The 27,393-nt window shown below is 44.3% G+C and overlaps 1 protein-coding gene across 6 annotated transcripts in view; it reads left to right on the top strand.

Moving 5' to 3' along the window:
* ADGRB3 (adhesion G protein-coupled receptor B3) overlaps nucleotides 1–27,393 on the top strand; it is a 1,461,501-nt gene that overhangs the window by 1,332,808 nt on the left and 101,300 nt on the right. For 4 of the 6 annotated variants that reach the window (XM_073569396.1, XM_073569393.1, XM_073569391.1 and 1 more), the window contains 2 exons: nucleotides 2,657–2,755; nucleotides 3,137–3,308. In XM_073569396.1, coding sequence (XP_073425497.1) covers nucleotides 2,657–2,755; nucleotides 3,137–3,308 — 271 coding nt within the window. The remainder of the gene's footprint in view (nucleotides 1–2,656; nucleotides 2,756–3,136; nucleotides 3,309–27,393) is intronic. The other 2 variants (XM_073569395.1, XM_073569394.1) reach the window with 1 other exon arrangement.

Genomic DNA, 27,393 nt, shown 5'->3' with positions numbered 1-27,393 from the left:
TGAGGAATGAACAATGAAAATACTTGTTGAAAGTACCAATTAAGTCAAACAGTTTGCATATTGCACACCTATGAAATGTGTTTCTGGTAGCAGGAAATGACATAGGTTATATTCCCCACGGAGCCGATTCCTCTAGTATTAGTTGTTGTAAGGCAAGACACATTGTCTTAGAAGAGGTTAGAAAAGCTGGGCTTGTTTAGTTTAGGAAAAAGGTGTCTCATGTGTAAGTACATGTGTGGTCAAGGGCTGGCTCATGAGTTATTCCTTCTGGGAACCTTACAAAGGACTGGGTTACATTCATTACGGGTGGAGAAAATGTGATTCTAGCAGCGAACTAAGAAAGAGGTAGCAACTACCTTCATAGGTAACGTTCGTAGACATAATATTAGCATTTAAAAATGGCCTGGGTGCTTTTCTCTCGACAAATGACATTGGGGTTATGAATAGATAATGTATAATTGATGGAGAGAAGTTAAACTTGATGGGCCTACAGATTTAGCCATTATTAAAAAACAAAGATATTATGATGCAGAAAGATATCCTTGGAAAGTAGTGAGGAATTTGACACCTAACAATACAAATTCTTTGGTAGTGATAAAGGACAACTTTGTTCTCCCTTTATTAGCAATTAATATTGTATTTGTAGTGTGTGCAGTAAAATACTTGCCAGTCACCATCTTCTGCCGTTTACAGCGATGCTCCAGTCCTCTGTTGCATCATGTGACCTGACTTGATGGCCCAGGCAGTAGACTTTTAATTCATTTTTTAATGTAAGTGTATAAGAGCCTTGTTCTGAATCTCGTAGACTTACATTATTTAAGTGATTTCTGGTCCACACAAACTATTTGTGAGCTGGCTGCTCACAGTGGTAGTCACAGATTGCAGGAGAGGACTGGAGCAGCGCTGGAAATGGCAAAGGACGGTGACAAATAAGGCCTCTTTCACACATCCGGCTTTCGCCATCAGGCGAGATCCAGCATGTGTGTGTTAAAATGGATCCGTTTTTTTTACCGCCGGATGCGGTTTTTTCTCATAGATCATAACATGCGCCACATGTGTCAGCGTTTGTTCCGTTTTTTGCCGGATGCGGCGAAAACATGGTGTCCGGCAGCCGGACAGAACGCATGCTGTAACGTTTTTTTGTCCGGCGTAAAAAGCCGGACAAGCGTGGATGCGGCGCTCCCGGCACTGTGTCACAATGAAAGCGAATGAGGACTTCCGGCCGCCGGATCAGTCTTTCGCCTGATCCGGCCACCGCTTTCTGGCATTTTCCCTCTGCGCATGCCCGGATCTCTCTCTCTCCTTACCCCGTTCAGCACTGCGCAACTTCGTTTCATCCTCAGTGCGACTCATCTTGCCCATAAAAGAGCGCTGGAACTTCAGACGCATCTCTCTCCGATGCATCCGTTCTGGGCCGCTTCCGGCACTCCGGCTTTTCGCCACACACCGCCGGAATAGCAAAAACGGATGTGTGAAAGTAGCCTAAGTCCTTTTATGTACACACTGTACACACACTACTGATTGCAAACAGAGGGGGAAATGAAAATAATACAAAAATGCAAGATTGTTCCATTAATTGAGCCCTCTGTGTCTAGATATCTTTCATATGTAGCAATTTAAAAATCGCTACATCTGAACCATTTTTTTTCAACCTATGCAACTAAGCCACTAACCAAGGCCATAACGCTTTAGTAGGTATGATAGGAATGCAGGTAATAAAAACTGTGCTCCGTAGCTGCGGTTATCAAATATGATAATTTGTTGTGAAATTATTTTGTTGTTATTTAGTAGAAAGTTTTTATTATACAGATGTGTCTACTCTTTTCCTTGAGCTTGGTTCTGCACTCCATAGTCTCCCAAAAAATATCGCAACATACAAACAAAATCATTGACAGTCTGCGATTCACATAACAACCATTCAGTGACCACCCATAGGAACATACAGCGTAAACATTTCCCGACATAGTGTAGTATTGCAAAATAATAGTAATAGAAAAAAAGTCGGTTAACATGTGCCACACTTCTCGGGATATGATGAGCCAAAAGGAAAGGTGAAGACGGACACATCTGTATATGAAACGTGAACTGATGCTTCTGCACTGTTTAGCGAACAATAACCATATCCAGCTACGACAGACCATCAAATTTCATTCACTTAAATCCTACATTCAGGCTATGATTACAATTGTCTCTATGGGATTGGAAGTTAGTATGAATGAATATTGTAGAATTCATTATTTTTACTATTATCAGTGTTCAATCATTATAAAAAATGTTACAATGTGAAGGAATGAGCCTGAATATAGGACTGTCATCATATGTCTGATTTAGCACCTGCTTTCGTTAAGCTCAATGTATATTCAACTGCTTTACTTTTGCAAAATGGGAGCTTCTCACTTTGTAAAGAGACACAAGTCCTGCATGCATGAATGAAATTATCCTTCTTGTATACATAGTAGTTATCACAAACTATTATTTCAATATATATATATCTATTACCAAAAAAAACAATCCATTATTAAACAAATCTATGCATCCATCATGTTACGTATGCATGAGACCTTATTTAAAAGCAATCAAAGAAATCTACAGCAGCAATTATTTTGGTGAAAATTGAATACTTTGTTCTTTTTGTGGGTGTTCTGTTTGTTTGCAGTCAGATGAGTGAGCCTCATAGCGGTTTGACGCTCAAATGTGCCAAGTGTGGAGTAGTTTCAACAACAGCTTTGTCAGCCACCACCGCCAGTAATGCCATGTTAGTCTAAATCATTTACATCTTCTTGTTACAAATCTTTTACCGTGCATGTCTGAAAATAGCCTGATACAATTTGTGTTCTTCTAATAATAATACACTGTCTTTTATGTTTTATTTCTTTTTTATTTTTATTTTCTTTTGCTGTTTTTAAAACATTAGCATCACAATATTAAATTAAGTAAAAAAAAAAGAAAACCTTGCATCAGCAATAACCCCTTCAGTTGCATGGTGGTCTAGTCTAGTATTGTTAAGTACCATATAAATAATTCACAGGTCATCTCGGCACTGAAGGGTGTTGGCTGTTAATTTTAATTATTATTGCATTCTAATTCTTTGCAATGCACAATCTGGTTCAGCAAACGACTATTTCTATCTGAATAGGGCATCCCTTTGGAGTTCTTGCGTTGTCCTCCCACTCCTGGCTTTGACGTGGATGTCCGCTGTTCTGGCAATGACAGATAAGAGATCGATATTGTTTCAGATACTCTTTGCAGTATTTGATTCATTACAAGGATTTGTCATTGTGATGGTCCACTGCATTTTACGAAGAGAGGTGAGAAAATAATTTTCCTTGCTTACTTTATTAGCATTAGTTACATTTCTGCGGCATGCCAGCCTAACTTATCAATGTTAACTAACTCTTTCACGCTAGACTTTTACTAAGACAAAACGTAAGAATTGTGTTTGCCACAGATCAATAGTCATGAATGCATCAATCAATTTTAACTTTCCACCTTTATCGGATTTCAATTTAGCATAGGATGAGTAAATCACATACTCAGTATTCACATACCATATTTTTCAGATTATAAGACACACTTTTTCTCCCATATTTGGGGCGAAAATGCGGATACGTCTTTTAATGCGGATATATCTTACCGGCCAGGGTGGAACAGGGTCTCAGGTTTGCTGCTGGAGGAGGCAAGAGAGGAGCGTTGCTGCAGGCCACAGGCTGGGATGAGGGGGTGCTCTAATGTGCGCCGCTGTGTGTGAAAATGGCTGCGGTGCTCTGTGGTGCAGGGAGAACTGCCGGAATTTTGGAAAAGCCCGGAGCCCCCCGCATATCCGTTACTGTGATGCGGTGGCCTCCGGGAAAATGGCCGCCAATGGCGGTGCATGCTCGGATTGAGATCTTAGCACCAAGATATCAATCTGAGCATGCGCTGCCTCCGGCGGCCATTTTCCCGGAGGCCACCGCATTGCAGTAATAGATATACGGGGAATGCCACTGTAGTCCCCCACACCACAGAGCACCGCAGCCATTTTCACTCGCAGCGGAATACCCCCTCATCCCAGTCTGCAGCCTGCAGCAATGCACCACTCTTGCCCCCTCCAGCAGCGACCCTGGGACCCCAATTTATTGCATCCACCACCCCCGGTAATCAATAAGATGCATGAATTATAAGAGGCACCACCATTTTATTAAAAAAAAATTCTTTTCTATCTTGCTCATCAAAATATGGGGTGCGTCTTATAATCTGGTGCGTCTATAATACGCAAAATATGGTAATTAAACAATACTTCTGAAAATGAAGAATAACTTCATTTTTACTCTATATGCTGGAGTGAAATGCATTGTATTGTATGAATTGTCTTAAAGGGAATCTGTCAGCACATTTTTGCTACCCCATCTGAGAGCAGCTTAATGTAGGCAAAGAAAAGCTGAATCTAATGATGTATCACTTAAGGCCCCTTTACATTTAGCGATGCACCAGCGATCCCAACCACGATACGACCAGGTCAGGATTGCTGGTGCATCGCTAAATGGTCGCTAGTGAGCTGCCACACAGGCAGATCTCACAGCGATGTAGCGACCCAGCAGCAGTCGTTACTTACCTTTCATACGCGGCGATCCTAACATCCTCCCACCCATGTCCACGCGTCGCTCATCGGCGCCAGCAGGAAGCGCCTGCCAAGAAATCTCGCGTGATCAGCGATAGACAGCAGGGGAGCCAGTCGGAGGTAAGTATCACACATAGCGATATTGCTAGCAATATTGCTGCTGCGTCACAAAATCGGTGACGCTTTAGAGATATTGCTAGCGATATCGCTATGTGTAAAGCCCCCTTTAGATTACTGAGTGTAATCATTCTGACACAATCAGAGTTTCTAGATTTAGCAATGCAGCAGATCTGAGGATGCTGCCCCTGCCCACACCAGGATCTGTATGTACAATGTCCATAGGGGTGAGGTGCCTATCACAGGAGGGGGCGCATCAGACTAGCATGCACAAGCTGTTGTGTCACAGCAATGATGAGCTGATGGTGCTAAAATCTTCAGATTACACAGCAAAAACCTGCTGACGGATTCCCTTTAAGACTTACAAAGAATACAGCTAAATATAAACTCTGAAAACCAAATGGCTAAATGATACGCAATTATCACTTATGCTTGTGGCTTATAAATTTGACTAATAAAATACTATTATACTTGGTGGGGCCATTTAAATTGTTTCCCCGAAAGTATAGCCTGACATAAGTAACTAAACGACTAAGTAACTAAGTAACTAAATGACGATAAGTAACTGAATGACTATTGAGATGCATATTTCAGCTGATGACTACTATTGAAAAAAAAACATTTAATCCCTGATTCCTCACTATTTGTTTTATTTCTTATGTTTTGCTGATATGGCGCTGTCATATTCCGCAGCTTTTTTTTTTATCCTGACAACTTTGCTTGCACAGATGTTTTTAGACAAATTCATGAAATCCGATTCTTACCAAATGTGACTTTTTTTGTTTGTATCTCACTCCAGTCCCTGCCTGGAGTTTCTGATTTGGCGAATTTCTTAGACAAACTTGCAACTTTTTAAGGGATTTATGACATTTTATGTTAAAAATCGCAAAAAGAAATGGTTAATTCAACATATAGAGCATTATTTATTTTGCTCCAAATTTATAAACCATATTGAAGAATTAGGTTCAAAAAATCAACAGCAAATACCCCAATACAAAATAAGAACATGGCAAATGATGAATCGGGGCCATATTGTATATGCTTGGAGTATACTTTTCAATTAGTAATGACTAGGAATGCCATTATACACAAGTTAATCATATGACAAAGGGACACTCTTGCTATTATTAGCCAAATGTACAGAATAGAGTGTGGCATGTTATTTGCTAATCAGATGTACTGTGTATATTAATAATGAATTGTGTACATACTGTAGATGTTAAATTGGTATTTATTGCCTCGTTCCTCGTATATAAAAGTATATCAAGGTTTGGTATATTTTAAAGGGAACCTGACAGATGATTTATGCCGCCCTATCCATGGCCAGACACTTGTTGTGTGATTTCAGCCAGGTATGTTTGACTGTGAAATCCTGCGAATTAGCATACAATAAAAGTTGCAGGATACCGCGCCGCTCAGGAGACTTGTCAGACAAGCCGCTTCTTCTAGCCCAATGACTTACAGGTCTCTCCTTGCATGTGTGTATAGGGAGAGACCTGTAAGTCGCTGGCAGTGAGCGGCAAGAAGCCGCCTTTCCAACCAGTCTCCCATGTGACTTAGTCCTGCCGCAGCGTTTCGGAGTCAAATTATTCGGCCAGTGCCTGATATCTATTGACCATGGACCGGAGTGTATCAGCTGTCAGGTTCACTTTAACAACAAAAAAAAACGCCGAAACAGATCTTTGCTATGAATGATTTGCAAATAGCTAAACAAGTGTACTTTATCATCAAAAGAAGAGAAAATTGCAGTATGGAATCATCAATACCGCTAGCAGCAAAATGTATTTATTGGCGTGTAAATGCTGGGTTGATGCCTAGCTGCTAAGTGAACTCCCTGAATACCTGCTTTGGCAAACAGAGTTTTCAGGATTGAAAAGTACACAGATGGCTTGAGACTGTTGTTTGCCATGGCACACATAAAAATCCAGTAAGGTGGAAAAATCTATATTAAAGTTTATATAGAATATGCAGATGACTTCATTAGATTGATATTAGTATGAAAGAAAATCCGCAGCTCCTAATGTGGATTTAAACATTTCTAACAGTGTAGCGCAGGGGTCCTCAAACTTTTTAAACAGGGGGCCAGATCACGGTCTCTCGGACCATTGGTGGGCCGGAATATAGTTTAAAAAAAAATTAGCACCAAATTCGTAGGCACTCTGCACATATCTTATTTAGAAATCATAAAACAAAATAGGAACAAAGACAATATTAAAAATGAAGAAGTAAAGTTAAATCATCAAACTTACCGATTCTTTTGGGTTCTTCGAATATCCTACACTTCGAGTCAATTTTTTCTCTTTCTTGATATCATTGTTTCCTAGGGATTCAAAATTGCTATTAGTAAAATACCAACATATATACAGCGCTACAAAAACAATATACCAGCAATAAAATTGCCCATACAGAGACATACAGACTGCACTGCCCATCAATGCAGCCTGATCAGTGCCCATCAAAGCAGCCTGATCAGTGCCCATCAATGCAGCCTCACCAGTGCCCATATTGGTGGAACTCCACTTTTACCTCAGGCTCAGACTAGTGTGGTGCAAGAATCCCCAAGAGGCAGCATTGGTCCCTAAAAGGCAGGTAAATGTCCCCAGTAAGCAGCACAGGTCCCAAATAGGTAGCACAGGTCCCCAATAGGCAGCACAGGTCCCCAATAGGCAGGTAAATGTCCCCAATAGGCAGGTAAATGTCCCCAATAGGCAGCACAGGTCCCCAATAGGCAGGAACAGGTCCCCAATAGGCAGCACAGGTCCCCAATAGGCAGGAACAGGTCCCCAACAGGCAGGTAAATGTCCCCAATAGGCAGGTAAATGTCCCCAATAGGCAGGTACAGGTCCCCAATAGGCAGCACAGGTCCCCAATAGGCAGGTACAGGTCCCCAATAGGCAGCACAGGTCCCCAATAGGCAGGTAAATGTCCCCAATAGGCAGCACAGGTCCCCAATAGGCAGGTAAATGTCCCCAATAGGCAGCACAGGTCCCCAATAGGCAGCACAGGTCCCCAATAGGCAGGTACAGGTCCCCAATAGGCAGCACAGGTCCCCAATAGGCAGGTAAATGTCCCCAATAGGCAGCACAGGTCCCCAATAGGCAGCACAGGTCCCCAATAGGCAGCACAGGTCCCCAATAGTCAGATACAGGTCCCCAATAGGTAGCACAGGTCCCCAATAGGCAGATACAGGTCCCCAATAGGTAGCACAGGTCCCCAATACGCAGCACAGGTCCCTACTAGGCATGTAAACGTCCCCATTTTGCAGCACAGGTCCCCAATAGGACCCGGAGTTAAAAAAAAAAAAAAAAAACAGTACTCACCTATGTCCCCTGCTGTTCTGAAGAGGCGCCCGCTCGTCTCAGTCTTCTTCCGGCACAGGCGGCGTGACGTCATTAGGCCGAGCAGGCGGCGTGATGACAAACACGTCGTCTGTGTGGTCTCTGCTGCATACTGAGGGCTTCACAACGCCTTTCCTCGGCGCCTCGTCCCGCCCGCGAGTTTTCACTCTGCAGTCTAGTTCTTTAGTGGGCGTGTCAGGGGGGGTGGCAGTGTTTGTGAGCTGCAGTGCTGATTGGTTCATCACGGCTGCAGTGCTGATTGGTTCACCACGGCAGTGAGGGCGGTGCAATCAGTGCGGTTAATGTCAGCCTGGCCAGGGGCCGGATAAAAGTCCTTCGCGGGCCGCATGTGGCCCGCGGGCCGTAGTTTGAGGATCCCTGGTGTAGCGGATTCCACAGGCTACAGCAGAAGTATAATTAATACTATATATGTAAAATGCAAAACAACAATGCAAAAGTAAATCAGATAATCCATTCCCAACGGTCATTTTTTGAATTTGTTCAGTCTCGCTCATTTTTCTAGAGCCGTAATAATTTTTTCCATTATCATGTGATGGGGTTTTGCTTAACGAAATGTGATTTGGAAGGACACTATTATATTAAGGACACTATTATATTAATTTTAAAACTGCAAAATAGGAAAAAAATATTTGTGCGGTGAAAAATGTATAAAAAAGAAAGTACAATTCAACTCTTCTTACCTGGGTGTTTTTTTTACTTGTTCATTGTAATATGAAAATTACCTTGCAGCCTTACTCTGCAGGTCAGATACCAGCTGATAACTACTTTGTAAGAAAAAAGTTTTTATGTTTTACTAGTTTTAATGACAGGGAAGAAGTGAATAACTTTTGTTTCTTGGTGCCATATTCTGAGACTTACAGTGAAAAAGCTTATATCTGATTTTATACCTTTAGCTAATCTTAAATAATTCAGTGAGTTGGAAATGTTCTAACATCATTTCTCTGACTGGCACTTTTCAATAGCATCATTTAAAGGGAACCTGTCACCATATTATTGCTACCCAATTTGATATCAGCATGATGTAGAGACAGAGACCCTGATTTCAGTGATGTGTCACTTGTGAGCTGCTTGCTTTATTTTTCATAAAATCAGTACTTTATCAGCAGATTATCACAAGAGGACTAGTAAACCTGCTGCCAAGTAGTCCTTCATATTCATGATCCCTGTATAGCCCCACACCCACTGTTTTCAGGAAGGAAAACAAAAAAAAAGGAAAGCGGCATCTATTTGCTGCTGGAAGGAGACAAGTCAGGTCCAGGTAGGATAAAGAAAATTTACTCCACTACACATTTCAAGGGCGGTCCGTCCTCTTCATCTTGTGTATACAAGCCATAGATCACCATCAGCCTTTATACAGGCAGGTGGTGACATCACAATTCATGTAAAATGTGATTGGTCAGCTCATCTCAAGCTTCTAATCTCTGCTTCCAGACTTTGGAGGAATGTATCGGTATGGATGCCCCAAGTGTATGTACTGTGCTGTGCTCATACATGGTTGTAAAAGTTTTTAATGAATGAGAAAATAAGTTGTGATGTGTCCGGAAAGATGCGGGCTCAACCGCAGAGCCTGCATCAAAGGCAAGGACATAACCTATGACATACCTACATGTCGTAGGTTGTGAAGGGCTTCATTTTTGTGTCATTGGTTGGGTAACAAGCCATTGTTTTTTAAATGTCAGAATTCTGTGATCAATGTATGGCTTTTATTTGCTATTTGAAATTATAATAATTGAGTAACCAATCAAATTGTATCTGTTTTGTGATGTCACCACCTGCCTGTATAAAGGTTGATGGTCATCTATGTCCTGTATGCACCTGGTGAAGTGGACAAACTATCCTTGATTCGTGTAGTGAAATAAAAGGTTGTCTCCTACTCAAGCTTGGCTTGTCTCCTCCTTGCAGCACCCAGTATATACCGCTTTTCTTTTTATGTTTTCCCTTCCTGCATTCATTCAGCTCCGTGCTTGGAGCCTACAAATGGTGCATCAGCAAACCGGTGGAGCTTGCACGTTCATTCCATGGTGAGCACAGCCTCTTTAGGTGAGCACCACTCACATTGTTCTAATTCTATTGGCTGATCGGTAAACACATGGAGCGCTTTTCTTTGCTTCCCCCCACTGATCAGCAGCTTTCTGCCTATGCACCGTACATGCCGAAATCTGTCAATTAGTATTGTGTATGTGGTTATATAGAACTCAACAGCAGATCTATAGCATATAAAATAGTGCTTTTATCAAAATACAGCAAGCAGCCCAATGGATTCAGGGTCTCTGATGAGTAGCAAAAACCGGGTGACAGATTGCCTCAAAAGCCTTATTTTGCCTGAAAATAACACACTCCTACCTTTTAGTTTTGTTGTTTTATCTATTGACTTTATCCGACTCACAAAGACAATTACTAATTTTGTGAGTTCTGAAACCAGTTACCTATACAACATATATATTATTTTACATAGCCTCCTCCTGTAACAGGACCGATCCCCTGCAATAGCTCAATCCCATGCAACGGATTACTGTATACATGGAATTAAACTTGGTTCTGATGTGGTATAGACACCATGGTATGTTGAAACTATTCTCTGCTCACTTCCATGAAGGAAGCTTATTAGTGCTAATTGGGGAGTTAAATGTTTTGCTGACAAATGTTGTTCCATAATCTCTGTGTGATGATGGCACAGAAGCAAAGTTTCATGATGTTTCACAGTAGGCGATAATTGCCTCTTCTAACAAGGAAGTCGGTCATGTGGCGCTTTCCTTTCCCCACTCACTTTCTACTGTGAGTACAATTTGGAATGACAACTGGGCCTGGAACCAGTCAGAATGATACCAAACCGAATGAAGCAAAACATTACTGAAGGTTTTTGTCCTCCGAGGGTCCGCACTTGTAGAGCACTAGTCTAGACACAAGTGTTGTCACCTACAAATTGAAATTTTGCAAGACCATTCTATTTTATTGAGCCAAATTCTCTTGTTTTAAAAATCTTTAAAAATGGGTTATAAAGACGACATGAGATGTTCATTTATTGACTGTGACAATCAAAAAAAAATGTTCAGCTCCTAAAAGTATACAGAGGCGGGTTGTAGGCTGAATCAGATATCTAGAAAGCCTGTAAACATAGCAGCTGGTGCAAAGAGCAAAAAAATACCAAAATAACTCAAATAGAGTCATTGCCTTCTAAACAGATTCGTCAGCCATAACACTTCTTTATTTGGCCATTAAAAAAAATAAAATACATATGTAGCATCATCTTGGGACAATGTGAGCACAATTGTGAAGAGCAGTAAACCAGAAACTAAGTTGTCAACATTCGAAAGTCCAGCTCAGAAGCACTACACATGGCTGCCAATGCGTAACGCTTTGGATTTTTTTTTTGCATGGGGATGTTTCTTTCTTTTCTCAATGCATAAAAGTGTCTGATGAAATGAAAGAATATTTCTCCCCTGTGCTTAGTGTCTAGTTTCTAGCCAATTCCTGACACTAGACTCATAGCTTAGGCTAGGATCACATTAGCGTTTGAGTCCGCAGCGTATCAAAAATGCATGCTTAATGCATGTTTATGCAGCGTCTTTTATGCCCAACATCTTACGCATGATGGAAAAAACGCTGCATGTGCATGCATTTGTATGCATTTTCGCATGCGCTTGCGTTGTTTATGCGCATGCACTCGATATGACATCAGTCAAAAATGGGCGTGTCTCATGGGATTTCTATTTGCACTTTGAAGAGTGCATGCGTATCGAATACATGCATACGCATGTCCTTGTGCACCAATGCGTTTCCATAGACAGTAACGCCTTTTTTGCCACACTCATCCGCGTGCGCATGCCTACGCATATTTGACGGATTTTTGATGCTTCAAAAAATGCAACATGTTGCATTCGCCGCCCTCTGCCGCACACCACGAAATGACGCATGCGTACGCAAAAGCATGGGAAAGCATGCAAATGCATGTCCCTGCGTACACCATGTTAAATATATGTACACATGATGCATGCGGATCAAACGCTGCATACACAGATGCAAATGTGAAACCAGCCTTAGTGATATCCTCAGCTTAATCACCATACATATGTCCTGTATAAAGGGCAACATTCTAAGCTTTTTTCTCTGCTTAGATTTTACTTGCAGCAGAGCGCTTATCATTCAGGTGCAGCCTGGCGGAGTATGTGTAGCTCAAGTAATCAAAGGTTCCTGGATCAATTAATTCAGTCAAAATGATGACTGCTGTCAAAGAGATGACAGCGAGTATTTCAAGACCTGAGGACTTCAGCTGTTTAAAGACTGATGCTAACATTCTTCTATAACTAAAGCATTATTCAGAAAGTAACCATGTATATAAGTGTTTAAAGGAGTCTGTCACCCCCAAAACCACTTACACAGGTACCCTAGAGACTCAGCCCCTTTAAAAAAAATATCTGTATTATAGTTGTAGTGGTTTCGTTGCCAGAAGGAAAGTTGTTCTGTATGCAAATTATGGATCTTTGATGCATTTTTGGTACGGCCAAGCACTCAAGGTGCCATTGTGCCCCCTCAATTTTTCACACTGAGCACTGTTATATATTGAGCGGAATCTGCAGCTCTTTACCTCAGCATGGACACTGCCGGAGCCCAGATGTACTAACATAGTGTCCTTGTGGGCTCCCATTGCTGGTTCATGTCTGCAGTACAGTACCAATTTGTAGCAACAGAGAGGACCCAGCAGTGAGCATGCACACTGACACTGAGCGCGGCGGGGCTCCTGCAGTGTGTTCAGGTGCAGAGCTGCTGCACAATGCTCAGTATGCAAATTTAGGAAGTGTAATGGTGAACTGAGCCTTTGGCCATGTAGGGGTGCACCAAAGCCTTTTCATTTGTAGACTTTTTTTGGCAGTTAAACCACTTAAATATATGTTACTGGTATAAGTCTTATAGTGTTCCCTGCATTCACATATTAGTGGTTTAATTAGATTTTGGGGGTGTCAGACTCCCTTTAAGGCCACGTTCATACGTTCAATGTTTTGATCATTATTTGTTAGTCAAGATCAGGAGTGAAAAATACAGAAGTGGTGACGTGTTTCTATTATACTTTTCCTCTGATTGTTCCACTCCTGGTTTGGGTTTACAAATACTGATGGAAAATACTGACCAAATACTCAGTGTTTGAATATGGGCTAATACTGACTGTGGATATCTCAGTGATGCTATCCCACCGAAAAAAGGAAATTGTTTAATTGCTGTGGTACATTTACAATCTCTGCCTGCTATAGCATATTCTACATAATGTTTGCAAAGGTTTAACTGTTTTCACAGACTAATACCTCCCTAAACTGCTTGTTTCCAAGATACCTGAACTTGAATTGGTTGACATTTGCTTAGTTCAAAGCGGAGTGGTTGCCTTGACTACTAATGCTGTTACAGATGACTAATGATGCAGTGGAAAAAATGTGCAATTTTGCAGTATTTAAGTTGTTTGCATTTGCAGCATGTTTATTTCACTGGTACTTATTGTACCTAGTTCACAAAAAAGTAAATTTAAACAAATTTATGTTGAATTGATACATTTTTCACCTGCCAATGAACTTAGAAGTCCATTAGTGTAAATATTTTTATAGAATAATTAATTAAATTTCACTCAAGGCACAAAAAACTGAGGGCACTACCAATAAGTAAATATGTGGGATCTCCCACCTGGCGCCAAAAAGTAATCAAGAAACAAAAAAGGGGGGAAAATTAGTATGTAAAGGCAAGGATCACCACAAACGGTATAACAAGTCACAATTTTTAATTTTTATTGGGACTATTAAAATTAGACAAGCAGCAAACAAGTTTAAAAACAATTAAAAAAAACAAAAAGGTTATCAAATGTACAACAGCATGAAGGGCCTTATAATCAAATTTCACGGCACCTCGGTCATTTAGTACATTTGGTTATAAACTCTGATAAAATCTGCAAGAAGTGTAAACCAAAAAAATTGTTGATGAGAAGAAAGTTAAATTTTTTACTATGAACTTGTTAGAAAATATCCTCAGTTCTCTTTTATCCAGAACACTAAGAAGTCCAAAAATGATCTTGTGCATTTAGAGGATAAGATAGTAGACTCCTTCAAATTCTTTTATGAGTCCCTGAGTCCTTTTACAACATAGATCACCCATTGTTGTGTGACTCACGTTTAGCACTCACAAAATTATGCAAGCTCTTAAGCTGGAGTCACACATAGCAATCTCGCTAGCGAGATCGCTGCTGAGTCACAACTTTTGTGACGTAACAGCGATCTCACCAGCGAGATCGCTGTGTGTGACAGCGATCAGCGAGCGGGCCTGCCGGTATCGCTGATCACTGTTAGAAACCTCTGGACATTTTTTTGGTCGCTGGGCTCCCGCTGGCCAGCACGCATCACTGCGTGTGACAGGCGGGAGACCAGCGATCAGCTGTAAAAAATAGAATTAAAATCAAAAATATTGTTATTCTCACCTTCCGACGTCCCGCGCAGCCATCCCGCCTCTCTCCACGCTCCGGTCCCAGTGATCCTTTGCACGAATGACCGCGAGACTTCGCGCTCCCGCAAGACCGTGACTCGTGGTCATTCTCGCAAAGGATTACTGGGACCGGAGCGTGGAGAGAGGAATGCTGCGCGGGACATCGGAAGGTGAGAATAACAATATTTTTTATTTTAATTCTATTTTTTACAGGGATGGCCAGCGATGCCGGGCGCTCGGCATCGCTGTGCTGATCACTGGTGAAGCTGTCTGTGTGACAGCTCACCAGCGATCACATAGCGACTTACCAGCGATCCTGACACCTTGATGTCGGTATCGCTGGTAAGTCGCTATGTGTGACTCCAGCTTTAGACTCCCTTAAACTTGCAACATTAAAGGGAAGCTAACATTAGAAAGTTACCAATTCTTTAAATTAGGTTTTTTGTGTTACATGGATTTGTAAAAAAAAATTGGCAGTTTTTTTTAGATATTACAACCTTAAAAAAAAGAAAGAAATAAAATTAGAAACCTTGCGATTTTCATATTGGCCACTTGAGAAGAGTTTGAATCAAAGCTTCATATTAATATGGGCTGCATGACAATGACAGGTAACACCTCTTTACAAAGCGGATAACACAAGATCCAATAAATCACAGCAAGCAATGTTACAGCTCACCCTACTGCCCATCTCTTCACAATGACCTTTGTACACTCTCATTAGACACTTCAATACAAATTATTGGATCTGACTTTGTTCATTTTGGTTATGTACGTGTTGTTTACTGAAACAAGAGGAAGTTAGAATTTTAGAAACCTCCAGTGCCAATGTGAAAATTGCAATATTTATACTTTTTAATTTCAGTACAGATTGTGATATGGGGAAAAAATCATTGCCAAAAATTAAAAGTATGCATTTAGACAAAAACTTTATTTAAACAATAGGTAATTTTCTGATAATAGCTTCCCTTTCAGACCTGTTGAATACGAGACCCTACTATCACCTATCTCTATCATGGAAATATTGGACACTCTTAAAGCAATTCGATTTGGTTAATCAACTGGTCTTGTCTAAAAATACTTTTAAATGCTCTGCTGCTCTTCTTAGTATCTCTTTTTGCAGTAAGGTTTTCCCACACCTCCTCAAAAAAACCTTGAAGGTCTTCATCACCATCATATCGAGATGAGGTCAAAACCCCCTATTATGTAGTAAGTACCGCTCCTCCCTCTCCCATCTCTCTCATAAATGCAAATGTAAAACTTTGGGAAAAACATTTAGCTAGAAGTGTGGACAGACAGGGAACGGCAGATGCAGGTTCACATAGAACAGACTGGGTCAGGTAAGGACAAGTATACTTAGGACCAAGTTCACACAAGACCGATACAAGGACAGGTGCACACAGGACAGCCAAAGCCAGACTCACACAAGTTACTTTCAGTGAAGTAGCAAGAGTACATGGAAACCACTAATGTTGTACAGGGGCAACAGAATGGAGATTGGTACAGGTTCAGACACTGCAGGTATTAGAGATAGGTACTGGTTCAGTCACTGCAGGTTTTAGAGACAGGGACTCGTTCAGAAACAGGGAATTTAGGAAAAGATCCAGACACAAACAGGTTCAGGGATTGGTCCTAATTCAGACTAGAACAGACACAGGTACAGGGTTCGGGCATGGGTATTAAGCCCCCCAGGGTGACAGAAACAGGAAAGATCAGATACAGGTACAGATTCAGGGTTCAGGCCTGGATATTTAGCTCCTAGGGTGGCAGGAACTGGAAAGGATCTGGCAACTCAGTAGTTGCACACACATTGAAAGACAATGTTGCAACAGGTGGAGGTGCATTAAGTACCAAGTGCCTCTCAGCAGTAGGCTGGGGATACATTAGAAATGTGCGCACTGTCTCTTTAAGAATCAGCAAGTGAACACGTGGATGCCTAAAGTATGAACATCAAGCAGAGGACAAGGAGCTCATTGCACATCCTGGGGTGGTGAGTGCACCAGTGACACTACATGGGAAGTCATGCAGGGATGCAGGCAGTGATGTTACACCAGGTTGATCCACGCAATTTTTCCACTCAACAAGTTGGAATCCTTGTGCATATATGGTGGTCTTCTCCAGTTTGTGTCATTCTAATGGAGTGTGGAACAGCATAGAACAGTTTTTACCTTCACTGTAACATATTAATAAATTAAGCCATCATTTAAAGGCCTTTCAACTATTACAAACAAGTCACAACCTATTTACTTTTGGCCCAAGTGAAACCAGTAACAGATATAATTGGGTATAGACCTTGCTCTACTTTCTAGCAATGGACAAATAAGGTTAAGCAATTTTTACTTGAAAAACCCAGCTGGGAAAACCACACTAATTTTCCTTGTGTTAAAACGTGCTAATATTAATTTAAAACTCATTTGGCTGCTGCTTTTCTTCCCTGCTGATTGACACTGTTGGTATGTGTCCTGCCTTACACTTCTTCAGATTAGTGCTTTTCTCCCACACCATTGGATTATTAACCTTAAATCTTGGAGCCTTCACTTGGACATACCACTAATCTTAGTATTGCTTTTTTTCCGATCTGTCAATCACTAAGATTTAACCTTCTCTTTATTATGTACAAATCTATATAACAGAAGGAGTCGTACATATTAATATATATATTTGTGATGGAAAATTCAGTATAAGTTGTATTTTATTCATTTAAAGGGAATCTGTCACCTCTTTTTTTGGCCTTTCAGCTGCCGGCATACACATCAGGGGCTTATCTACAGCATTCTGTAATGCTGTAGATAAGCCTCCGATGTAACCTGAAAGAGAAGAAAAACACGTTATATTATACTCACCGAGGTGGGTGGTCCGGTTCGATGGATGTTGCGGTCCAGTCCGGCGCCTCCTTTCATGCGATGACGTTCTCTGCTCCCGTCCTGAAATGGCTCCGGCGCAGGCGCATTGCTCTGCCCTGTTGAGGGCAGAGCAGAATTCTGCAGTGCGCAGGCGCCAGACCTCTCCCGACGCCTGCGCACTGCAGGACTCTGCTCTGCCCTCAACAGGGCAGAGCAGTGCGCCTGCGCCAGAGCCATTACAGGAAGGGAGAAGAGGATGTCATTGCATGCTAAAGATAGGGTGTGCAGATCGCATGCAGTCGTGTGCGATACTAGGCGGAGATGACCGGAGGGGGCAGGCAGGGGGCGGGGCTTAGCGACGGCGAGCGCTGCTGGCAAAAAACGCTAGTGTGAAACTAGCCTTAGTCCAGTTCTTCAAAGCATGTTTGTCTTACAAGGTCAAGAGAGACAAATAAACTGTAACAATGTGTGCCTGCTATTGATTTATTATGTCAATATTTTCTCCAACAAAGCCAGGTCCATCTCGCAGTAAATCCTCCTGCGCATTTAATAGCAAACAAGTCAACATGGAAACAATGATACTCCAATAAGCAATGAGAACTGCTACGTGCAGACTTGTAATTGGAAATAGGTGAAGATCTCTATAGGAAAAATGTGTATGTCCTTAAAGTATATCTATAAATTATGTAAATGTTCTAGAATGTTTCACATCCAGCATATTGGTGAGGGTCCTAAGACCTCCACTGATCGCTCAGAAAAAATGCTCATAAATGTGTATCTCAGCAATCCGAAGTGCCCTGCTATGGAGTAAGCTCCTGTAAAAGCATGCTTCAAAATACTGTATGGACTAAATTGAAGGGTGTCCTAAGGGACTTCCCTCCACGCACGCTCATGTAAGGGCCGAATGCTTCTGACTCTTTAGCACAATGCTTCAGTGCTTCTGCCTACATGGCCGCGTGCTTTAGAACAGTTTTGAGAGATCAGAGGATCATGTTTAAAGAAAAAAGTTAATGATAGTGAGTTAATGACACTTTAAATCAACCAAAAACAGTGAGGACCTGCCACCATAATGTTCATTAGAACATGCAGGTGTTTTTTCTCGGGAAATTCGATTTGCAGAAAATTTATTTTTACTGAATTGAATGTCTCTTATTATGCTCCAGGGTCTCCGTGGACCTCAAATCATAATAAATGTAATATTAAAAATGTTTACAAAATTCTTATGCTCCCCTTACCGGTTATCACTCTGCTCCTTCTACTCCTCAGTGTCATTTGTCTGGTCCTTGCCGCATCTTGGAAAAAATCTAGTGAAATTGAATTACACTCGAATTTTACAAAAATTTAAATTCACCAAGATCTTCAGATCACCACCTCTCTTACTGAAATCCCCAGGCCTCTTACACTGGGTCAGGATTTCTGGCTTTGATAGAGCTTGGGGAGGGTTCAATGCATGCTCATGCAAGGTCAAAACACACACTGTGACATTATTATGCTGAGACCTTTTGCGTACTTACACAGCACTTCACAGCTTTCATTAAAGCCAAAAGTACCAAATACAGCGTGAAAGACCTGAGAATTTCTGCATGAGCGGCGGCAATCTGAAGATTCAGTGATGACCGGATTTGCTTTTTTTAAACATTTTGATTCAGAAAAAATGGTGACTGGTGTCTGCCATCTTGCTGATCCAGTCAGAAGTGAATTACAAAAAATGCGCATTTTGGCAAATGTGGATTTTTGTAACATTTGAGTAGGACTAAGTTCTAGTTGATTAATTTGCTCATTTCTAGTTTGTGTTCCCTGGTACTAAACTCTTTCTCTTTGTTCTTGTGATCCCTCGTGTTGAACTCTCTTTCTCTTCATTCTTGTGTTCCCTGGTGCTGTACTCGCTTTTTCTTCGTTCTTGTTTTCCCTGGTGCTGAATTCTCTTTCTCTTCATTCTCAAGTCCCCTGGTACTATACTCTCTTTCTCTTCGTTCTTGAGTTCCTTGGTACTATACTCTCTTTCTCTTCGTTCTTGTGTTCCCTGTTGCAAAACTCTCTCTTTGTTCTTGTGTTGACTGGTACTTTACTCTCTTTTTCTTCGCTCTTGTGTTGGCTGGTACTTTACTCTCTTTCTCTTTATTCTTGTGTCTGTGACATCGGCGGCCGTGCCCGCCGATGCCCCTTCAGCGGCGGTGCCCGCCGCAGCGTCCCCTCACCTGCGCCCTCCTGTCCACGCGCGCTTCCGCTCTGCTCCCCGCTCTGCTGCGGGTAACCGCGCCGGCCTTAGGCCGCGCACGCGCGTTCCCCCGCTCTCTTCTGCTAGTAGGGGGCGTCGCTGAGGGGAGGGTCTGTAGGACGTACTTCCGGGTTCTGGCTATATCAGGCGTCCGCTCTATTCTGAGGGCGCCTGGTGATTGTGTGACTTCTTGCACCCATTGGCCCATACCTATTCTAGTGTATCCTGCCTATCCTTTGCTGTTTTCCCTGTGTGCTCTGTGGCCTGCTCCACTCTCGTCTGTCTGTCTCTGCCCTGTGCTCCCTCTCTGATCCCTCCCCTGTGGACTCCTGGCCAGTATTTTCCGCTATCCCATCCCGCCATCCTCCTTCTGCCTGCCTGTCCATCGAGTCGTCCCTCCTGGCACCGGCTGTCGCAGTTCTGCCCCCTGCGGTCCTGCCCCTAACGATCCCTGTACAGGGGTCGGTCTTCACCAGGTGCGCTCGGCCCAGGGGCTCCTGATCCACGACCCAGAGGGTCCACTCTTGGACGTATTAGACCTGAGTTGTCACAGTATCACCAGGCCATGGGTCCCGCCGGTGCCGCAGCCGCCACACAAAAGGAATTACTTTTCCTTCGTGAAAATCAGACCCGGATAATGTCCTTTATGAAGTCTATGGACACCCGGCTATCCGCCCTGCAGACCTCTGACCCCGGGCACGCTCCCCTCCTGGTCAGCCTCCAGCAGGAGCTCGCGCAGCAGCGCGACGCTCAATCCCACATCTTAGGTTACATGGCATCCGTGGATGATCGATTGCTTGCTCTGCAATCCTCTGCTGCCGCAGCAACTTCCCCCCGTGACGTAGTCTCTGCCCCGTCTCCCCGTCTGGGTAAACCCCCCAGGTACAGCGGAGACCCTAAGTTATGCCGGGGTTTTCTGAATCAATGCAGGCTACATTTTGAGCTTGCCCCCCTTCAGTATCCTACTGACCGCGCCAAGGTGGAGTTCATTGTGTCCCATCTCGAGGGTGAGGCCCTGTCCTGGGTGAACCCCTTGTGGGAGAGGGATGACCCCGTAGTGTCAAGTATTCAGACCTTCTTGGAAACCTTTCGCAAGGTATTCGATGAACCGGGCCGCTTAGCATCCACCACGGAGGCCCTTTTTAACCTCCGCCAGGGTTCCCTCACAGTGGGGCAATACGCCATCCGCTTTCGGACCCTCTCTTCAGAGTTGGGGTGGAACAATGAGGCTCTTGTGGGAGCCTTTTGGAGAGGCCTCTCCAGTAAGATCAAGGATGAGCTTGCCGGGCGAGACACCCCCACCACTCTGGAGGACCTTATTTCGCTGGCCACTCGGATTGATCTACGCTTTCAGGAGCGCGCTCGAGAGGCGGTCGGAGAGAGAAGGTCCTTTAGGCTGTACCAGGCTCCTGTCCCTCGTTTCCCTGCATCTCCTGTTAGTACCGCTCCTGAGCCAATGCAGATTGATCGTGTCAGACTGTCCGAGCAACGGCGCAGGGAGAGGATGACCAAGGGACTCTGCCTGTACTGCGGAGGTGCCAACCATTTTGTGCGTTCTTGTCCAGAGAAGCCAGAGAGGTCGGGAAATGCCTCCACCTAGGTCAGGTAAGAGAGGACCCCCTAGGTGATCAAAATTCCTCTCTCCCCCTTACCCTTTCAGCTTTGATAATTGCAGGTCGGGAGCGTGGATCTGTGGAGGCGTATGTGGACTCGGGTGCTGCTGGTAATTTCATCCGCCAGGAGGAGGTTGATAAACTCCGGATTCCGGTGATTGTATTGAGGAACCCTCGTGCTATTTCCTCCGTTGATGGTAAACCTTTGCCCGGACTCATCACCACGGTTACCATCGAAGTAGACCTTCAAATCGGAGCACTCCACCTCGAGAGGATAGCCTTTTATGTCCTGCCACAACTAGCCCATGCTGTTCTTCTAGGGCTACCCTGGCTCAGACGGCACGAGCCGGTGATTGACTGGCGCTCTGGGGAAGTTCTCCGTTGGGGGCACTCCTGCCAGGAGCACTGCCTACGGGCTCTCACTCGTCCCCGTCCATGCTCGAAGCCTGCCGACCTTCCGGGTCTACCCGCACCCTATCACATGTTTGCTGATGTGTTCAGCAAAAAGGAAGCGGACTCCTTACCACCTCATCGCTCCTATGACTGCCCTATCGACCTGGTCCCCGGAGCCACCCCTCCCAGAGGGAGAACTTATCCTCTATCCCCAGCAGAGACCACAGCTATGACGGAATACATACAGGAGAATCTGGCCAAGGGGTTCATCCGGAAATCCTCGTCCCCTGCGGGCGCAGGTTTCTTCTTCGTCCGGAAGAAAGATGGGTCCCTGCGACCCTGTATTGATTACCGGGGCCTGAACAACATCACTGTTAAAAACCGGTACCCGCTCCCGCTGATTCCAGAACTCTTCGACCGGCTGAGGGGGCCAGAATCTTCACGAAGTTGGATCTGCGGGGAGCTTACAACTTAATCCGAATCCGAGCGGGGGACGAGCGGAAGACGGCCTTCAATACTCGGGATGGCCATTATGAATACTTGGTCATGCCGTTCGGTCTCTGCAATGCTCCGGCGGTGTTTCAGGAATTCGTAAATGAGGTATTCCGGGACCTACTCTATTCCTGCGTGGTGGTGTATTTGGATGATATCCTCGTTTTCTCGGCCGATCTCTCCTCCCATCGGAGAAGTGTACGCATGGTCCTGCAGCGCCTTCGAGAAAATCGTCTTTACGCCAAGATTGAGAAGTGCCTCTTCGAGCAAACAGCGTTACCTTTCTTGGGATATATCATCACGGATTCCGGCCTTAAGATGGATCCGGAGAAGCTGTCCGCGGTACTCCAGTGGCCTCGTCCAGTTGGCATAAAGGCCATCCAGCGTTTCCTCGGCTTCGCTAACTATTACCGACAGTTTGTACCCCACTTTTCTACAGTCACCAAGCCCATCACGGTCCTGACCCGTAAGGGGACGAAGTCTAACGACTGGTCTTCCGAAGCCGAGGACGCCTTTCTTGCCCTGAAACGCTCGTTTGCCTCTGCTCCGATCCTACACCGCCCAGTGGCTAGTAGGCCCTTCATCCTGGAAGTTGATGCCTCCTCCACTGGAGCTGGGGCGGTCCTTTCCCAACAGGCTCCATCCGGACGTCTAGTCCCCTGCGGGTTCTTCTCCAAATCCTTTTCTCCTGCGGAGTGCAACTACTCCATTGGGGACCGGGAATTGTTGGCCATTAAGATGGCGCTGGAGGAATGGCGATATCTGCTCGAAGGGGCAGTGCACCCCTTTACTATCCTCACGGACCACAAGAACTTGGCCTACCTGCAATCTGCCCAGAGACTCAACTCCAGACAAGCCAGGTGGGCCCTGTATTTTTCCCGTTTTGAGTTTAAGCTCCACTTCCGGCCCGGCAGTAAGAACATCAAAGCTGATGCGCTTTCCAGGTCTTTGCAGCCACCTGAAAAGGAGGAGGATCCATCATATATTATCGAGCCGGCTAAAGTTATCTCCGTGGCCCCTGTGAGATTCTCTACTCTTCCGCCTGGCAAGACCTTCGTTCCTTCAAACAAACGTCTGGAAGTGCTGCGCTGGGGACATTCCTCCAAGGTTGCTGGGCACGTTGGGATTAAGAAGACCCTTTTGCTTCTCTCCCGGTATTACTGGTGGCCCTCTCTCCACCAGGACGCAAAGGACTTTGTAGCCTCCTGCAGGACCTGTGCTCAGAACAAGGTTCCTAGGACTCTGCCCCCCGGTCTCCTTCATCCGTTGCCTGTGCCAGAGGCCCCTTGGCAGCAAATCGCCATGGATTTCGTGACTGATCTGCCTCGCTCTGCTGGATGTACTACCATCTTAGTCGTCGCAGACCGCTTCTCCAAGATGGCCCACTTTATTCCCTTGTCCGGACTGCCATCTGCTCCGAAGTTGGCCGAGATCTTTATCCACCAGGTTTTCAGGCTGCATGGTCTTCCTCTACGAATCGTGACCGATCGAGGGGTCCAGTTTACCTCCCGATTCTGGAGGGCTCTCTGTCGGCTCCTGGGCACGTCTCTCGACTTCTCCTCAGCGTATCATCCACAAACCAATGGCCAAGTGGAGTGGATTAACCAAATTCTGACCACCTACTTACGCCACTTTTCTAACGCCCATCAGGATAATTGGGTCTCACTCCTACCTTGGGCAGAATTCGCTCATAATAATCATCCCAGCGAATCAACGTCCAAGACGCCGTTCTTTGTGGTAACTGGGCTAAATCCTGGGGTTCCGTTGCCCTTTTCCGCATCGTCTGGAGTCCCTGCAGCAGATACCCTCGCCAAGGAATTTTCGCAAATTTGGAAGGAGACCAGGGAGGCGCTCGAGGTAGCCAGCATCCGAATTAAGAAACACGCAGACAAGAGACGAAGGGATCTACCCCCGTACCATCCCGGGGACAAAGTCTGGCTTTCTACCAAACATATCCGCCTAAAAGTCCCTGCTTACAAATTAAGTCCTCGATACATCGGGCCTTTTGAAGTACTTGGGCGCATTAACGAAGTAGCCTACAAATTGAGGTTGCCGGCATCGCTCCGGGTCCCTAACGCCTTCCATATCTCGCTCCTTAAACCTGTAGTTTTGAATCGGTTCCAACCAACCTCCATGTCCCCTCCTTCGCCAATTTGTTCGAACGATGTCTTTGAAGTAAAGGACATTTTGGCCATGAAAAGGGTCAAGGGTAAAACTCTTTTTCTTATCGACTGGAAGGGTTTTGGTCCAGAGGAGAGGTCCTGGGAGCCCCGAGAGAATGTCGATGCCCCCCTTATCATGATAAGATTTCTGACCAACCTCAGAAGGGGAGGACATATGGGGGGGGTACTGTGACATCGGCGGCCGTGCCCGCCGATGCCCCTTCAGCGGCGGTGCCCGCCGCAGCGTCCCCTCACCTGCGCCCTCCTGTCCACGCGCGCTTCCGCTCTGCTCCCCGCTCTGCTGCGGGTAACCGCGCCGGCCTTAGGCCGCGCACGCGCGTTCCCCCGCTCTCTTCTGCTAGTAGGGGGCGTCGCTGAGGGGAGGGTCTGTAGGACGTACTTCCGGGTTCTGGCTATATCAGGCGTCCGCTCTATTCTGAGGGCGCCTGGTGAATGTGTGACTTCTTGCACCCATTGGCCCATACCTATTCTAGTGTATCCTGCCTATCCTTTGCTGTTTTCCCTGTGTGCTCTGTGGCCTGCTCCACTCTCGTCTGTCTGTCTCTGCCCTGTGCTCCCTCTCTGAACCCTCCCCTGTGGACTCCTGGCCAGTATTTTCCGCTATCCCATCCCGCCATCCTCCTTCTGCCTGCCTGTCCATCGAGTCGTCCCTCCTGGCACCGGCTGTCGCGGTTCTGCCCCCTGCGGTCCTGCCCCTAACGATCCCTGTACAGGGGTCGGTCTTCACCAGGTGCGCTCGGCCCAGGGGCTCCTGATCCACGACCCAGAGGGTCCACTCTTGGACGTATTAGACCTGAGTTGTCACAGTGTCGACTGGTACTGTAGTCTGTTTTTGTTCCTGCATTCCCTGGTACTGAACTCTCTTTCTCTTCATCATTGTGTTACCTGTTACTAAACTCCTGGTCTTGTGTTCCCTGGTGCTGAACTTTTCCTCTTCGTTCTTGTGTTCCCTGGTGAGGAACTTTCTCTTCCCAGTCTTGTGTACTCTGCTTTTGAACACCTGCCAAGCATTAGATATTGCTTTTCATACCCACTAGCAAAGGCCAATTCTATGTAATAACTATGGCAAACAGACAAATGGGTCACATGACGATATAGACTAACATGGCCACCGCTGATTATCCTGATCCAGGTTTGCTCCTGTCTCTCTCACAGCTCACTTACAAATTACTCAGGCCCATTAAACATATAAGAAAATTAAAATAAACTACTAGGAATTTCAGAGTGTTACCCACATCATTTCAGCACAACTGGACTAAATGCAATTAGTGGCAAATTTATATGCCGCAGTCCCAATTTTTGGGAAAAATTCACCAAACCTAGAAGTTTCAATTTCAAAAGGTTTGATTATATATACAAAATGTGTATCATTTAGTGAGGCCCAAATAGGGCCTAATAATAGTTACATGTTACATACAAATCACATTCTGTTTTACTGTTTCTGTTTAAATCCTTGTGCCACCACAAAAACTGCTATCAGTCTAATAAAATTCCTCTACACACATAGCCACTTTTGTACATACCTGCATTCCACAAGACTACTGGATAATGTAGGCACTCTGTTCTCGAATTTGCTGTTTATCTATCTGGTGTTGTCTTATGTGATAAAGAAGACTGTGGTTCCGTTTAAGGCCCTGTGACACTAAACGATATCGCTAGCAATATCGCTATAACGTCGTTTTTGTGACGTTATAGCAATATCGCTAGCGATATCGCTATGTCTGATACTAACCTCCGACCGCTCCCCTGCTGGTTATCGCTGATCGCACGAGAACGTCCTGGACCGTTTCTCGTCGTCACCTTCCTGAGGCGCCGACGAGCGACGCGTGGACGCGGGCGGGAGGACGTCAAGATCGCTTTGTCTGACAGGTAAGTTGCGACTCCCGAACCCTGCGATGCCGCTGGTGAGATCTGCCTGTGTGGCACAGCTCACTAGCGACCACTTAGCGATGCACCAGCGATCCTGACCAGGTCATATCGCTGGTCGGGATCGCTGGTGCATCGCTAAGTGTGACAGTACCTTTAGGCTCCAGGATCTCAGCATAAAACCACATTCACACATTCAGTATTTGGTCAGTATTTTATATCAGCATTTGTAAGCCAATGTTAGGAATAGAACAATTGGAGGAAAAGTATAATAGAAACACGTCACCACTTCTGTATTTATCACCCACTCCTGGTTTTGGTTTACAATTACTGATGTAAATTACTGACCAAACACCAAACATGTGAAAATGGCATTAGTGCTAACATTGCACCCCAATAATTATGCCTCTGATATTCTTTATCATGCCTTAATCAATGACTGGGAGGCAACTTCTATAGCATCTTTATGGAATCAAGGATGTAGTTGTTCTGTTTATCCCGGGCTCCTTTGTGAATTGCCTCTGTCTTTTATGGGACTAAACTAAATGTTCATAAAGACTAGAAGTTACATCATCCCTGTTGCATATGTTAACTAAAGGAGCAGTCGGAGACGTCATATCACAGAAAAAAATTTACAATCATATATTCAATCTGTTATTTAACCCCTTTCCTACAGTGGACGTAATATTCAGCGATCTGTCACAGGACAGTGATGTCCCACCTGGGACAATGTAATAAAGTTAAAAAAAAAAGAGTAAAAATAATTTTAAAAAAATCGCTAAATAAAAAAAAAAAAAAAAAAAGGATTCCCTAATAAATTCATTTTTTGGAAATATAAAAAACAAATCAATAAAAGTACGCATATTTGGTATCGCCGCGTCCATAACGACCCGCCCTATAAAACTGTCCCATTAGTTAACCTCTTTAGCGAACCCCTTAAAAAATAAAAATAAAAAACGAAGCAAAAAATAATGATTTATTATCATACCGCCGAACAAAAAGTGGAAAAACGCGCAGTCAAAAAGACGCATACAAATATACATAGTACCGCTGAAAATGTCATCTTGTTCCGCAAAAAACAAGCCACCACACAGCATCATCAGCGAAAAAATAAAAAAGTTATAGCTCGCAGAATAAAGCGATGCAAAAATAATTATTTTTTATATAAAAATGTTTTCATTGCATAAGTGTTGATGCAAAAACTATTTTTTACAATAAAAAGCGTCTTTTAGCGTGTGACATCTGCCAAATAAAAAACA

This window comes from Dendrobates tinctorius, unplaced genomic scaffold, assembly GCF_039654945.1.
Source record: "Dendrobates tinctorius isolate UK_male_01 unplaced genomic scaffold, ASM3965494v1 ptg000024l, whole genome shotgun sequence".
In the NCBI taxonomy this organism is placed as follows: Eukaryota; Metazoa; Chordata; class Amphibia; order Anura; family Dendrobatidae; genus Dendrobates; species Dendrobates tinctorius.
This window is presented reverse-complemented; position numbering and strand designations above follow the sequence as displayed.